General features: G+C 41.1%; 1 protein-coding gene across 3 annotated transcripts in view; it reads right to left on the reverse strand.

Moving 5' to 3' along the window:
* cadm2a (cell adhesion molecule 2a) overlaps positions 1-15,002 on the reverse strand; it is a 203,671-nt gene extending 188,669 nt beyond the window's left edge. For 2 of the 3 annotated variants that reach the window (XM_019364041.2, XM_013272384.3), the window contains exon 1: positions 14,514-14,999. In XM_019364041.2, the coding sequence (XP_019219586.1) occupies positions 14,514-14,574 (61 nt within the window). In that variant the 5' untranslated portion in view covers positions 14,575-14,999. Of the gene's footprint in view, positions 1-14,513 lie in introns of all 3 variants that reach the window. The other variant, XM_019364042.2, reaches the window with a different exon arrangement.
* Between the last annotated feature and the right edge of the window lie 60 nt (positions 15,003-15,062).

A 15,062-nucleotide genomic window follows, 5' to 3' on the forward strand; every position in this document is an offset into this window, starting at 1 on the left:
TTAAGATATCGCCGTTAGTCTGAAAAACAGGGCTCAAGGCAATCAGAGGCTACTCTGAGGAAACTAAAATATGAATAATATTTTGCTCTGTATACTGTATAAGTGAACAAGTGTTATTTAATATGTTTTTAGTACACTACACTACAATGCAGCAAATATTCAAAGTAAACACGTGTATGTGGGTGTGTCCTATTCATTCTAACTCTACCTGTTATAGTAAAGTTAAATAACTCTTTTAGGATCAGAAAATGGGGTTATTCAAAAAAAGGAAAAACAAGAAATAAACTGTACTGGGGACAAATATATACATCAAGGTCACTTTTTACTAGCCTGATTATTATGTTTGGATTAGTTTGTGACATGATCCTGGGTCATTTGACACAGCGTTTTGAGCTTTAATATATTTTGACGTTTATGGTTTATGTTTAAGTTCATTAGCTAAGTTAATTTCTATTTTGCCTATGTTGCCCTGTTATAGTTTATTGTTTATTAGATTCCCCTTGTGTCTTCACCCCTGTGTTTAAGTCTCCCTCGCCCTTCATGTGTTTCATGTCCGCATGTCTTATGTTGTCAAGCTCGTGTTGTCAATGTCTGCATCTCATTATGTTTCCTGTTTTATTTTGAAGAGGTCTGGTGTCCCATGTTCATTGTGTTTAGTTTCACTTCCTTGTAGCGTCATTATGTTCATTCTAATCAGCTGTTTCCCCATTTGTTTCCATTTCCCCTGATCATCTCCTGTGTGCACTTAGTCTGTGTGTTTTCATTCATTCCTTGTCAGGTCGTCTGTTGAGTTTTCGTCATGTTTCCATGCCTCCATCTTTCCAGGGTTTTTCATGGTCAGGTTTTTATCATGCCCAAGGTTTTGTTCTTTGTCTCTTATGTTTAGCATTTAGTTTTTCCAAGTTCATTTCTAGTTAGTTTTGCCTCAGTGTGCATCTGCCTTTTGTTTTGTATCTTTTCCCAGCCACAAATAAACGGCTTGCCTTTTGTTAAATTATAGTTTCGTTCCAAGTGTCTGCATTTGGGTCCTCTTCCTCCCTCCACATGGTTTGCCAGCGCAAACTGTGACAGGAACTATTGCGAATATTCTGTGCAAAGATATTCACAAATTCAAACATCACAGATAAATAACTTCTGAGTGAAAGATCATTAAAACATTAATGAGTTCGGTGTTTTAATAAAGGAATGCATCATCCTCTCAATAAAACACTGGTACCAAAACTACGTCTGTATCGTCATTTCCAACAGCTGCCCAGATTTTCAATGAGCTGCTCCACTCATACTGTTACACATAATTTGAGACTAACAGCAAACTTGGCACACAGGTACATCTTAGGTCCATGAAGGTTCTTATCTAAATCAGATATTGTCTCATTGTGTTGCTTAGCAACCATCTAGCAGCGCTATAATGACCCATTTGTAGCATCATGCTCTGATATCACAATAAAAAAAGCATTTGCATCAATTCAATAGCGATAAAATTTAATGTATATCCACAAAACATTCAGTATGCTTGATATTATGGCGTCATTGCGTTGCCTAGCAACCACCTAAGACTAAACACACAGTCTATAATCACAGATGAAACAATGCTATAACATGGGCATAAACTAGTTCTGAGAAACCTGAAACATCCCTAAATGATAAACTTGGCCTGACTCTGGTGAGTACAGGTGCCACCAAAAAACAAAAGAAAAAATAAAGTTGGTCTGCAGCCACAAGACGACTACCACAAGACAAGTGGACAGGCGACTACCTACAAAGCGCAACATCAAGATGCGACAAAAATAATCTGAGAGCTTCAAATTTGTTGTTAGGAACACCTTTTTGTTATTTTTACCTCTTTTTGTCCTCCCAGGTGACTTGCTTTCAGCACCGCGTTTTAATAGCTGTGAATCTATCAAAAAGGCCCAATTAAAGTGGAATCACTAATCAGATGGGTATGTCTCTTACTCAACTGTCCAGATGTCACTTGCTGAATAAATGGCTGCTGTACCTTGCTCTTTTGCTTTTGTCAACCAGTCTCCAGACAGCAGTCTATGGAGATTATAAATGAGAAAGAAAGTCTTAAAATAACTATTAATTATTAATGATTATTAACTATTAACACACCTAATTATACACTATGTGCCACAGTATATAAATATCCAGTGGAAGTCACTTCTGTGATAGCCGTGATTGAGTGCACTTTTTTAAGAATAAAATTTAATTGCCACCTCTGTCTCTGGTAAATCAAATTCACAAAATGTGCTCAGGATCCAGTTCACTGCTGTCCAAATTACCTACGGATAACAGCAAAACAAAATAAACTGTAGTTACTCACCACCTTGTGGGTGCTGCAGTAAAACTTTAATGTCTGACAAGGACATCAACATAAATTTTTCCAAACTTCACAGCTTCTTTAATTTGGTCACAGGATCTGCATTGCCATTGGTATGCAGTTTCCACTACACTGCAAAACTCAGCGGTGCTTGTTAAAACACTTTTCATATCTACGCAAGTGCAATGAATGGTGTCTGACAAGGGCGCTTGTCAGCCAATTGGAGTATTCTTATAAAGGAAGCACCCTGGCAAGATGAAAGCCAAGGGTGACACTGGAGAGAGGGGTGTCGGGGGTGAGAGAGAAATGAAACATCCAGATAGGAGAGAGAAATGGAGATAGGAGAGAGACGGGAGAAGAGCGGAAGGAGACGCAAAAAGAGAGAGACAAAGTAGTGAAGTGAAAACATGTGACACAACTTTCTTTCTAGACTGAAACACATTTGCATTGCTGCATTACTAACTGGAGGCCAGCCCAGCAGCTTTCACATTTGGGGGTCTGCATGTTTCATAAAAATATAAGAATGACTGACATCAGAATCTATATGCTATGTGTGTCCTTTTTATGCATTACTGAAACTTAAATAGAAAATCCAACCTTTTTTTCTGCATTCACAAGGCAAAAGTGATACAGACCCTGTGAGGCTCCATCTCTTCATTGTGATATATAATAAATGTGTCAAACTCTTTGTGAATACCACTTGCGTTTGTGAGATGTTGTGCCTGAGTTTAGGTGTTTGAGGACAAGTCTGAAGATGTGTCAAGTCTCATTTCCTGAATATTTCATGCGTGGCTGCTGTTCTTTTTTTGGGCTCTCTTATTTTTTCCCCCCCACTGCACTGGGGAATTCCTCTATTCTCCCCTCATCCATCCTGTTACCCCCACATCCTCCGAATTCTCACACTCCCTCCACCCATTTTGTGTCGCAGGCATTCACAGTGTTTTGCTGTAACCCCCATTCCTGTCTCATGTCATCTTATCACAGTGAGACCTAAAGACAGTGTTGACACAGCAGTGGCCAATAGCATGTCATACAGAACACCAGCCAAGCCACAGGCACAACAAATACTTGCATAGCATCTCAAAACAACCCATCACCTTCCCCCGGTGAATTTTCTGCTGTCTTTGCTTGTGCCTTCCTCCTCGGTTCTGCTTTCTTGTTATCTCTTTTATCGAGGTGGCCTCCTTTGAATGATAAGTACCCACTGGATATCAGGAGAGCTGCTACTTCAGGAGTTATGCTGCTAATTTTGAGAATCGAGCTGGAAAGGGATGAAAGCAATGCAAGCGGTCCAAGCAATCATTCTGTTTGGTGTAGTGTCATACTTTAAAAGGCCTAATTTAATACAAATTAACAAGTAAATGTCTACTTGCTTCGAGTTAATTCAGCCCCAGTCTCTGATACGTCTTGCTTAATGTTTTTTTTCTTCCCAAGGATGATATGATATTTTTGTTTCAAACAGCGCCTTGCTGTGCTGTGCCACGCATAGAAATAATGTACCATAATGTCAGTGATTTCAGCATTTCACTTAATTTAAACTGGAAAAGTGGCGTTGATTTTAAATGTCACATTTGCTATCTGTGGGAGGGACATGCCTATACATGCTGCAATGTCTCCTCGTAAACATCGTGAACCCAAATGTGCGAGAAGTGCGCGAATGAGCAGCGCTAGAGAAGTACAAGTGCAAGACTGCAATTAATCAATTCCATGACTATCTTTGACTTATCAGTTTCATTTTACTTACAAGCAGAGCTACATTAAGTGGGACATAAGATTACATCAAAGAAAGCACAGGCGCTGACGTCAGGAAAACGTATCAAAACTGCAGCTTTTGATTAAAGGCTCGAAAATAACGCAATCCCATACGGGCACGAGGATGTAAATCTCAATAAAAACACATCCCATATAAAAGTCTTTCCATTTCTGGAGTATGTGATATTCATACAGTGTACATTTCTGAGAATCGCCTTAGCTAAGTGAGTTGCTATCGTATTCAAATGTAACTCTAAGGGACTTCAGTTTTTACAAACATAATGCCGTTGAGGTTAAAAGGTGGTACTAGGATTAAAGGCTTCCTCCCAAGCAAGCTAAAGTATGATCACCTGTGTCGAGGAACTAATACAGTCTAAAGATATGGCTTCTTGTCGTTTAGAGGCTCCGAATTTTTTTATGAGGTCAGGATTAGAGTGGTCAGTGCATTAAGGCAAAGGCTTAGGATCACCACTTAGTCCTGGACAGTAGGCTACCGTTTACTTCCTCAGTACAACTGTGGTTAACACTGCTTCATTAATACTACTGCACCTAGAGATTTTCCTCTCTCTCCCTCTCTCTCTCTCTCTTTGTGTGTGTGTGCATCTGTGCAAAGGCGGACACAGTCAGGAGACCACTGGCATGAGGATTGGCGTGTGTGTCTGTGTGTGTGAGTCATCTGTTAAGGTTTTAATATTTGCCCCGTTTATGTCTCCATTCACCATTTTTGTCCCCTCTCTCCCACTATCCATCTCAGCTACAGAGTGGCATGATAATGTTGTTCTGAGGGTGCTTCTCAGAGGATTAGCAGAGATTAGCATTAGCTGGTCCATTTGAACTGGATACACATACAGCAGCATTTGCATGTGGGGAAAACGAGTCTGGGATTTTAGCCATAGTACGAATTTAGAGTGGAAGCTAAGGAAGCAGTAAGAAAAGAAGAAAATATACTTTCAAAAAAGGAATATTGCTAAACACGTTCAGTGTCTTGTAAAGCAAAAGCAAACAGTTACCATGGATAAATGGGTTTAATAGCAAAGCTGAGAGTTTGGGTCAGAAACTGCTGGCTACCTGTGATTCATAGTTTTAATTGTTTGCCTGTGCATTTTGCATCCGGTGTAGTTCAGTTTCTGCAAATATAGAATTTATTTGGACGTGAAATGGTCAGAAAATGCGAGTGCAACATATTAATCAAATGCTTGCATTGACACATTTTCTGCTGAAGAGTGCCTCTATCATTTAAATGTCATAAAACCTAAAACTAAAAGACAACTGCCAGAATCCCAACGCACAAATGAAACCCAAATCCATCAAAACCAAATTCACTCCCCAGGTGGGGCACCGTTTAACATTTGAAACTGTCAGCACGGCTCTGACTAGCAACATAAAATTATTCAAACATAAAAATGCAGCACCAGGCTGCTAACTGATTAGATTACACTGTTTGAAAATTGTTTCAAGCACAGCATGTGTACATGTTTATATGTATATTAACATCACTCGCAAATGAGACTCACTAGATTCTAACTACGTGAGAATATTTACCAGCTTCAGCCAGTGGGAGCTTCTGACTGTATAAGAGATGGACGGGGTAATTGAGAGTTCTGTGAGCCAAACAATAATGAGGAAGATAAAGAAGGAATTGAGTTGACTGTGTTTGCCATTTCTCATGATAAGAGATGAGCAGAGCTGGGAAAGGGCTGCAAAAAAGGGGGACCGCTCTGCTTGCCTAAAGAATGCATCTGCTGTATGTCGAACTTGTCTGCTCGTTGTTTTTGCAAAGCACAATGCTTGCTCAACCCAACCGGAGCAAAGTGAGAGAAAAGCAAATAGCTTTAAGATAGGCGGTGAAATTACCCGTAATTGGAGACCATTTAAAAACATAATAACTTCTTTGTTTCCTCAGCAGGAGGTTCAGGGCTGGGGAAGCTTTTTGATTAGAACTGGAGATGAGTTAGCTATAAAACTACTGAGCCAAGCCTTACCCAGATTCATGCAGTGTGTGTGTGTGTGTGTGTGTGTCTGTGCATGTGCTTGAGTTCAATCTGTCTGCCAAAATGCAAAAATTAATAACTGGATGATGCAGGATTATTAGGGTCCAGCGACGGTTCGAAAGGGACCAATTGGAAATAAAAAAAAATAAATCACCACACTAATTTCCACATGAGGCAGCAGGAACAAGCAAACAGGCTTGTAAAATCTCAGCGCTTCAGTGCTAAACGCCAACTTACGAAAAAATTTAAATGGAGCATGAAAATATGTATTAAAATCCAGCTGGAAACATGCCACAGCATCTTTAACAAAGATGTGTATGTGGTAGCAAATTGTCACCGTTCCACCGAGGAGGATAGCGGAAGTAAGCTTAGGGGTGTGTGCCACTTAGGATGGGGGGAATAATGTTGTGTAGCATATAATGGATTTGCATTGTGGCAAACAGAGACAGATGGCAGAGAGGGGTGTGTGTTTCTGTGTGCTATGTGTTTGCTAGCTTGGACACACACACACATACACACGCACACACTCGCAACACTGCATAGCACAATGTGTGCGGAGAAGAAATCCCTAAGGCACATTATGTATGCTGCCGCTCGCTCACCCAAGCCAAGGGTCTCAGTTCATTTGGTTTTTAACTGTTATAAATTGTCTCACTTGACTCCATCTTCCCTCCCCTGTACAACAGGCCTGGAGCAATTTCTACACAGAGAGCGGCCAGAGTCTAAACTTAGAAGCCACATAAGATTTTGAAATACTCACAAGCTGGATCCATACTGCTATAAAAACGTATATGACACAGACCCCAGCTGATCTCAAGATGTCATATAGTGCGGCCTGAACTACACAGAGAGCGTGTACGAGCATACAAAGATATTCGAATGTCAACATTTACACATATCAAGACAAAAGTGTACCAAGTGCAACGGAGAAAAGTCTTCTTCCAAATGCCCACTTTGCATCTTTTTACAATTGATGTTGATGCTGTGTGTGTGTTATGTGTAATTGTGTGTCTGTAAACAGGTGTATGGGCTTATGGTGTAAAATCTTTTTAACCGGATGAAATTTCACACTTGTAGCTCTCAAAAGTAATCACTGAATTACAGCCTTTAAATATAATCTCCAGTTTCACACACATGCACACACACAAAAACCCATGCACACAATTACACACAGTCCTCCACTTGTTCTCAGATTTAAAGTCCTGAAATAACAATTTGGTAAAAACAGAGTTACGGTGAATTACGGTGAAAATACCGATTTGATCTGAGTGTGAGACAACATCAGGAGATTCTAAGTGAATAACTTTGCTACATTAGATGTGTTTATGAATGGTGATCATGCAAAAGGGTGCTTAATAGCTCCCACGGACTAAATTAAGATGTGAGGAGACCCTCCAGCTGATGATTAGACAAGGGACTAGAAAGTGACTTCTGGCGATAAAACGAATACAAAAAACATACACACTAAAGCGCGCACACACAAATAGAGGCGCACACAGCGTCAATTAACATGAACATGTGTCTTTGGGGAATTATATTTCAATTAGCTTTAGCTTTCCTTTGAGACCATAATGGTAAAACAAGTGCATAGTTGTGCATTTGTGGATGTCGTAAATCCTGCTTTTCAATTAGTATCATGTAATACTTCCATATTGTTAATGTATATGCACAAGTTAAGCAGTTAAGGGCCAAATTGGTGTTTTGCAGAATATAAAAGAACCATTAAGTTAAAATGAAGTATACGCACGGAAAGTTTTATGCAGCTGCCACTAATGCAGCTGCATTTTGATACTGATTTAAAAGTAAATTATAGCAATGAGAAATGATAAAGTGCTACCATCCATTAAAAAAATGTAGAATCATAATTAGGAGGAAATGCAAAAAGGGATGCGAGCCATTTTAGGGGTTGCTTTATGAAACAGCAGCAGAGATTGTGAGTGCACCTGTGGGATTCTCCACGGATACGGGTTCATTTCCTGTTTTGACCAGACTAGACAAGAAGACAAAAAAGAACTTAGAAAAACGGCCTCAAATCTTTAGGCCTGGAGTTGCATCTCTCTCTCTCTCTCTACCCTATTGTGTTTTGGTCTGCCTCCAAAATGTTTCACCGTTTTTTGCCTGTAAACTCTTCCTGACAACTCAGATTTGATGAAAACAAATATGTGTGCACGCGGACAGGGAAAGATGAATCTTTGCCACCAAAAGAGCAGCAATAAAGTGGGAAAAAAAGCCAAGATTTTGAAGCTTCATCCCACGTTGGGTCAATATTATCAGAGCAAATGCAGACCATGAAAACAAGAGATTTGGCAGGTTTTGTTTTTGGTTTTTTTCCTCCACACTGCCGGGCTTTTGTTTTCACATTTGTGCATGTTTATTTACTGTATACAGAAAATATGCCTCCGTGAGTATCTTTCTGTACATAATATGGGCTAACTTTGCTGGCCAAATTATTTTGTCTGTTAGGAACAGAGTCCACAAACAAATAACAGCGTCGGGGCACGACATGTAAGTAGGTAAAGTTAAGAAGAAGGAAATCACTCTTACACTCCAGACTCTGGCCCTCTGTGAATTGTGAGAAAACAAGCTGTCAGATGAAAGAGCACATGGAATAAAATAAAAAGAACTTATCAAGGCTCAGAGTTCTCAGACAGGACACCCTATGATAACCTGAAGAGCACAGTAGGTTAAACTGAAAGCACATCAAATCAGCCCATTCGATTCTGTAAGGTCTTTGTATGTGCGTGAGATAAAGAAAGAAAATAAAGAAGCAGAAAACAATGCAACTATCTTTAGTTTTCTTTCATTTCTCCTTTCCTTTTCACTCTGAATGTTCTTGTACCGTTTTGAGCAAAAGTGAAAAGACACTCTCCCTGCAACACCCTCTGTAGGGAGAGTTTTAATCCAAAAGGTGATTGTGTTTGTGTCTCTTTATTCCATAGTGTTTGAGATTAGTAACACATGGTTTGTCAAAGACTGGAGCTTCAGATTAGCTACTCGCTAATCCTTTGGAATTCACTGCTAATACAGACATCACATATGCAAGCATGCGTACACACAGACACACTAACACCCAATAACGCTGTCTGTCTCCTTCTCGATGGGTGCGCGTGTGATTAATTTTCAGGGTGAGATGATATCTGCTCTCTGTAGTCAGCCTCAAACTAAAAGCAGCTAAACACAGAGGTCGGCCTACAAGATGCAGTGAAACGGCAAGCCTCAAGTACCTTTATGAGAATGACGCATCATACTGAATCGGTGCTGTGGTCAGAGCAGACTCATGAACGTCATACATTGACACAAGCACTTTAGTTCATCTTCTTACTTGTACACATAAAAAGCAGCATTTTAACTTTGAAGAAAAGCCCCATCAGCTGATATGTTAGCTGAGCTTGCACACTTATTTCTCCTACCGGGAGGTCTATTTAGGGTGCAAACTTGCTGTCTGCTGATGCCGCTGCTGCAGCCAAATCCACCTGTGGGCTTGTATTTTCACCATTCTCCACGGAAGGCTGCATTTGATCTCTCCCTTCTCACGCTTTGGGCTGCCTTTAAATTACACTTTGCTTAAGAGATACGAAACACAGCCCTGACGCCAAAATACAAATCTACATTTATTCTACACGGATTCACTACAAAGATGTTTATTTGTGGGGAAAGAGGTTTGGTTGGCACTTTCTGTGTTTGTCGGCAGCAGAAATCACTTCTCTAACAGCATCATGAGCATATGAATCGAAAACGTCTATCAACTGGGTTAATCTAATATACTATTTATTAAAATTAAAATACCACTTATACTACTTGTAAATATGACGTGCTCTTGAACTTCTGCCTGGCAGCATAACTGCAAAGGTTTAAAAAAAAAAAAAAACATTTATACTTGAAATGTGCAGTAATTAAAAAGACCACAGTATCAGACAGAAAATCATTCAAGACTATTTCTATATTCCAGGTGATACTCAGCGGGATTTGTAAAACCCTGCATTATAGAATTCAACAAGCTGCGTGTCTGCTTTAAAGCTATTTGATTTGTGTGTTTACCTGCATAATGGGTCGACCTGGAAGCATTGAACGTACATAAAAAACATCAGCAGTCGGCATATATGTCATTGTGTTTAGACATGCAGTGAAAGGTAAATGGCATTTATATACCGCTTTTCTAGCTGCATTAAAAGCACATCATACATAGGCCACATTTACTACTTTCTCATGCACATCAATACATTTTATACATACAGGGCTTTCTACTTCACACACACACAGACACACACTAAGGTTGGAGGTGTGGCATCTTGCCCAAGGACACTTTAAATCACAGACACTCTGTTCTACCTCTGGAACCACAGCCAGCCCATCCTACAGGCAGGATGAGTCATGCCATCACTTCATATCTGGAGATACTTAGCAATGGGCACATACTAATTTGGCAATGTTTTCTGCAGTTTCCATCATAACAGAAAGAATTCCACAACTTAAAAAAAAAATCAGTTCATTTTATCATTTCAATTTTGAGTGGAATTTCAGCTTGATAAAGTCCTCTATATAACAAACACTGCTGAAGTTGTGTGGTTTAACAATGACACTCAGTCCGCCTGGCATTGGTGTCTCTGCTGCGTCACTCGGTGTGGGTGCATCCCATTTTGCAGGCTCATATAAATGCCTCAGAGATTTCCACAGACTGGTTTAGTAACTGAGCTATTGGCTAGCACTCTACACACTGGAGGACATTTGCATAAAAACATTTTATTTCGCCCATGTGTCTTACTACATGTGTTTTTGCCACCTCTGAATCTCTGCCATCTGCGACAACATGTGTATTAAGCTTAACAATGCTTGGCCTCCTGCCTCTTCTTGCCTCATTTTATCCCTGTGTTTAAATACAGCAAAAGAGTCTCTGTATTTAACTTATTATAGCTTTGTATTCTCAAGCAAAACCTGTCCACATGCACTGGTTTAGTGATATGGAAACAGTTGGAACAGGTGGCAGGATCACAATGTTTTTTTGTTTTGTTTTGTTTTTTCTGGAGCAGTTCTGGAGTGGCACATCTCTGCTCTGCCATGAAGAGCGTGTAAGCTCTGAATCTTACTATGTTCCCCTCCAGCCTCCTCCTCCTTTCTGTTTTAACTTTTTTAACACCTGGACTAACAAAAGACTGGCTTTGATCATGGGAAATCCCTTGGCAGAGCAGCAATGAATCCACAGTGGAGCTCCAAGTGTGTGTGTGTACTATGCAATGCACATAGTGCCAGTGTTGCTAGATTGAGTGTTCTCAGTACCGAAGCTTCATAGCCTGGGTAAAAGGTACCGGAGTACACCACATGTGGTTTGCGTCAAAGCATGACCGTGAAAACACGCACACACACAGAAGTGGGAGGGAAAGTGCAAGTGAGCACGAAAGACAGAAATCTTGTTTCTCCCGTGTAATCAGTGGCTCTGTAAACACACACACACACACACAAGGCTGCTTGTTATCAGAAGCTTTCCCACGCTGCTCTGGTACAAAGCTCCACACCAGGATGGGAGGATGAAGAGAGGGAGGGATGGACGGAAGTACAGAGGGATGGAGGGTCAGTCTTCAGCAGCTTAGACTCACTGCAGGGATAAACACATCCCTCAGCGGGGGTCTGTATTTAGGGTAGCAAGATCAGAGTTCAAAACAGACAGACTGCCAGGCAGGCAAAGCGACAAGAAACAGACAGAGCAGCAAAGATAAACAAGCATCCAAACAGCAAACAACAACCAGCGCACATATCAGACACTTTATTTGAGGAGATTGCACATTCCTCCTCCACACCTCTGCTCCCACATTACTCTTACATCAACTCCTCTATTCTAGAACATCTCCCTGTTTCTCTGTCACTCGCTGCCTCTATCTCCCCTCGCCTGCTGCTCAGCCCTGAGCTCTTACGTAAGAGACCCATTTGCATAACAGGCTGTTTTCTCTGGCTACGGCATGGGCACATGAAACACACAGAATAATATGCTAACAACTCGGGCTGTTGGTAAACAACGACCTCCATCACAACACTTCGCGTTCGCACTATATGTGGCGCAGGTCTCGTCGGTGACAGGAATTTAGAGTCTCGGGATCTCTTGATGCCAGCTGGCTCGAGGCCAGAGGGGCTGAAACAGCTGTCATTTACGGAGCGCGCGGATATGTCTTCGGCTTGATAGACTTCATTCAGGTGGAGGCTGAACTGCCTGCTGTGTGAAACCTATGCAATAATAGGCCTTGCACCTAGAGATGACTGTTCAAATCAAGCAGCCTAGCATTATCCTCTTCAGGGTTAGGACGAGAGGGAAAGAGCCTCATGTGAGTGTGTGTGTGGTGGGGAGCCACACATGCAACGAGCTCTGCTGTTGGCGGAATGCTTATGGCTTTGCTTAGGCCTCTTCAAACATAAGCTATAAACATAGGGCACGCATTTTCAGGAATATATGCAAACACACATACCCATAATCAAATGCACACATTCTCACAGAGCATGCCAGTGTTAAGAGAATGAGCAGGAAAAAGAAAGGCTCTGGAACATCAGTAAATCCTGCAATGGAAGCTGTCAGATATACCCTAAGATACCTTATTACAAACCCATTCATTAAGTCAAGAATTGCTCTAATCATGCGGTTATTAAGAAAGGACTGCTCTCTCTCATTTCGCTCTTATGCACACACACGTGCACTTCAAAGAGACAACAACAAATGATCAAGGGAATCAAGCACAAATGCTCTCTTATTTGAGATTTCTCTTTTTCCTCAAGTCAAGATGTCGCTAATTTTGCCTTTCATGTTGATACATTTGCCACGCAGTTCTTTAAATACATCATGATATCATTTGAAACGGAGGGTGAAGTGGACTAAAAGGTTTGTGTGGCAAATGTGGCCCTGCTGAGAGACTAACAGTTGTGTCAAAGTAAGTTCATGCCCCTCCTGCCGGTCCATTCCAGAATCTCAAGAACCTGTGTTCCCTCTTTTACTTTGTACATAAATAGGAATACTATAATGTCAATTTGGATGCCTAAAGGGCTGAACGCCATCCAGCGCTTAATATAGAAGTTACAGAGAATTTATGTAAAAATGATGCTGAAATGTACAATAGAATTTGCATCAGTTTTTCAGTGGTTTCAGTATGATGTGCATTCTCAAAGTCAGAGTCTAAAATACCACAACAGCACATTTTCAGTTTTTTTTCTTTTATATACATTCCAAAGCGACAAACATTTAACAATCGTAACATCAAAGATGAGCATTTGCCATCTGATCTATGGACATTTATGTGTGTCTCCATTTAAAAGAAGTTAACTTGACAAAACAAAAACTGAAAAATTACATATATTGCCACTTTGTTTGGATTACTTTTGTATTCTAGTCTTTGCCAATGTTGCATTCCTAGTAAAAGCAGTTGACCTTGACCCCCAATGTCACCTTACTCATGTGTTTACATTTGGATTATCTGATGCCTAAACACAGCTGCAAGCTGTTTATAGTTGTCAAAAATAAAAATAATAAGGTTAAAATAACAGAATATTTTGAAATCAGACGTGCACCTTTAAGACTCAACTGAAATCGGAAATTAGTCGTACAGTATATTTTATATTGGCACTGTGAGGCTTAATCTGAATGAAAGACATTACGATTGTGAGCAATCAGATCGGAATGAAAACTTTTGAGAATTTAACACAAGAACTCTGTCAATCCCATATCAACCCATGTACGTGTGGTCGTCATTCCAGGTTTCCTGAAATCGTTACTGATGCACAACCCGCCAGAGCTGACCGTGCGCAAAAACGCAGATATCTCTACAGAGCAGACTAAACATAAGTCTCAATCATGAATTAAAACAGGGAAATGCACTCAGCAAACGAAAAGCTCCGCATGTCAAAGAGCTTCTAAAGCTACCGTAACTAACAGTGCCAAACTGTTCGGTGCGTAAAAAGCTGCCAGTGTCTCCGGCACTCATTTAAGTGCTGCAAATCAAAAAACAACCGCGGGGGACGGTTATTGTGATCATTTTGAGGTGTGTCTTCTTTTTTTTTCATTTTTTGGACAACCAATCACGCACGGGACACAACATCAACATCATAAAGACACAGATGCGACAGACTTTAGGCTTTCGCGCTTGGGTTGAGGACCTGTGCCCTGTGCATATATTTTCGAAAATAGGATATTCTCATTCCCGAAGATTAACAACCAACCTGACTGTTACAGGGCACGCTTTCTCCTCTAGCTGCCTCACGTTTTCAGACAAACGCGCATCCATTCAACACACGTATACAGTATACGCGCAGGCACAGACACACGTATAGCACATGTGAATGAGAAGCTCTATCTGTGAGTGTGTGTGTGTGTAACGGAGAGGGTTTATCCTGCCCTGCTGTTGGCCTGGAACATGCGCGTATACACATCACGCACATACAGAACTCACGCACGTACGCACCACCCGTCCCAGGCTCACCTTTAAGAAGAATCCCATAAATAGTGTAGAGGGTGAAAATCAAATGACTCTTGAGTTTCATCCTGTCTCCCCTTTTCTTGCTCCTGTCTTTCCGCGCTTATTTCTCCTCTCCAATTCTGGATCTGTAACCGGACCGGACGGCTTTGTCAGCTTATCCAGGTAGACTTGGGAGTGTGCCTTTTGTGCGTCTCTTGGAGACGGGGAACGGGGTTAATGCAAACCGACTTCCCGACCCGCAGTCTGTCTTGCTTTGGAATACGTAAAAAGTCTCGGTCATCAAAAACAATATTTTGGGTGTTCTTTCACGAATGCACCGCTTGTAAGGTGTAGAGTTAGTTTCCGGTCCTCTGAACAGGAACCGAAAACCTCAGGAACCAAGAAGAGTTGTCCTCCGGTAACAGGATGAATGCCGTTGCCTTACTACTGTCTGCCCCGCTCTTGGTCTGCTGTGGCGTACAGTCCACAGCGAAGAGAACACGAGTGGATTGTTTGAGTCCCGCCCACACGGTTCTGACGGACATGAAAGGTGAACCAATCAGAGCGACCCGC

Source organism: Oreochromis niloticus, linkage group LG10 (genome assembly GCF_001858045.2).
Source record: "Oreochromis niloticus isolate F11D_XX linkage group LG10, O_niloticus_UMD_NMBU, whole genome shotgun sequence".
Taxonomy (NCBI): Eukaryota; Metazoa; Chordata; class Actinopteri; order Cichliformes; family Cichlidae; genus Oreochromis; species Oreochromis niloticus.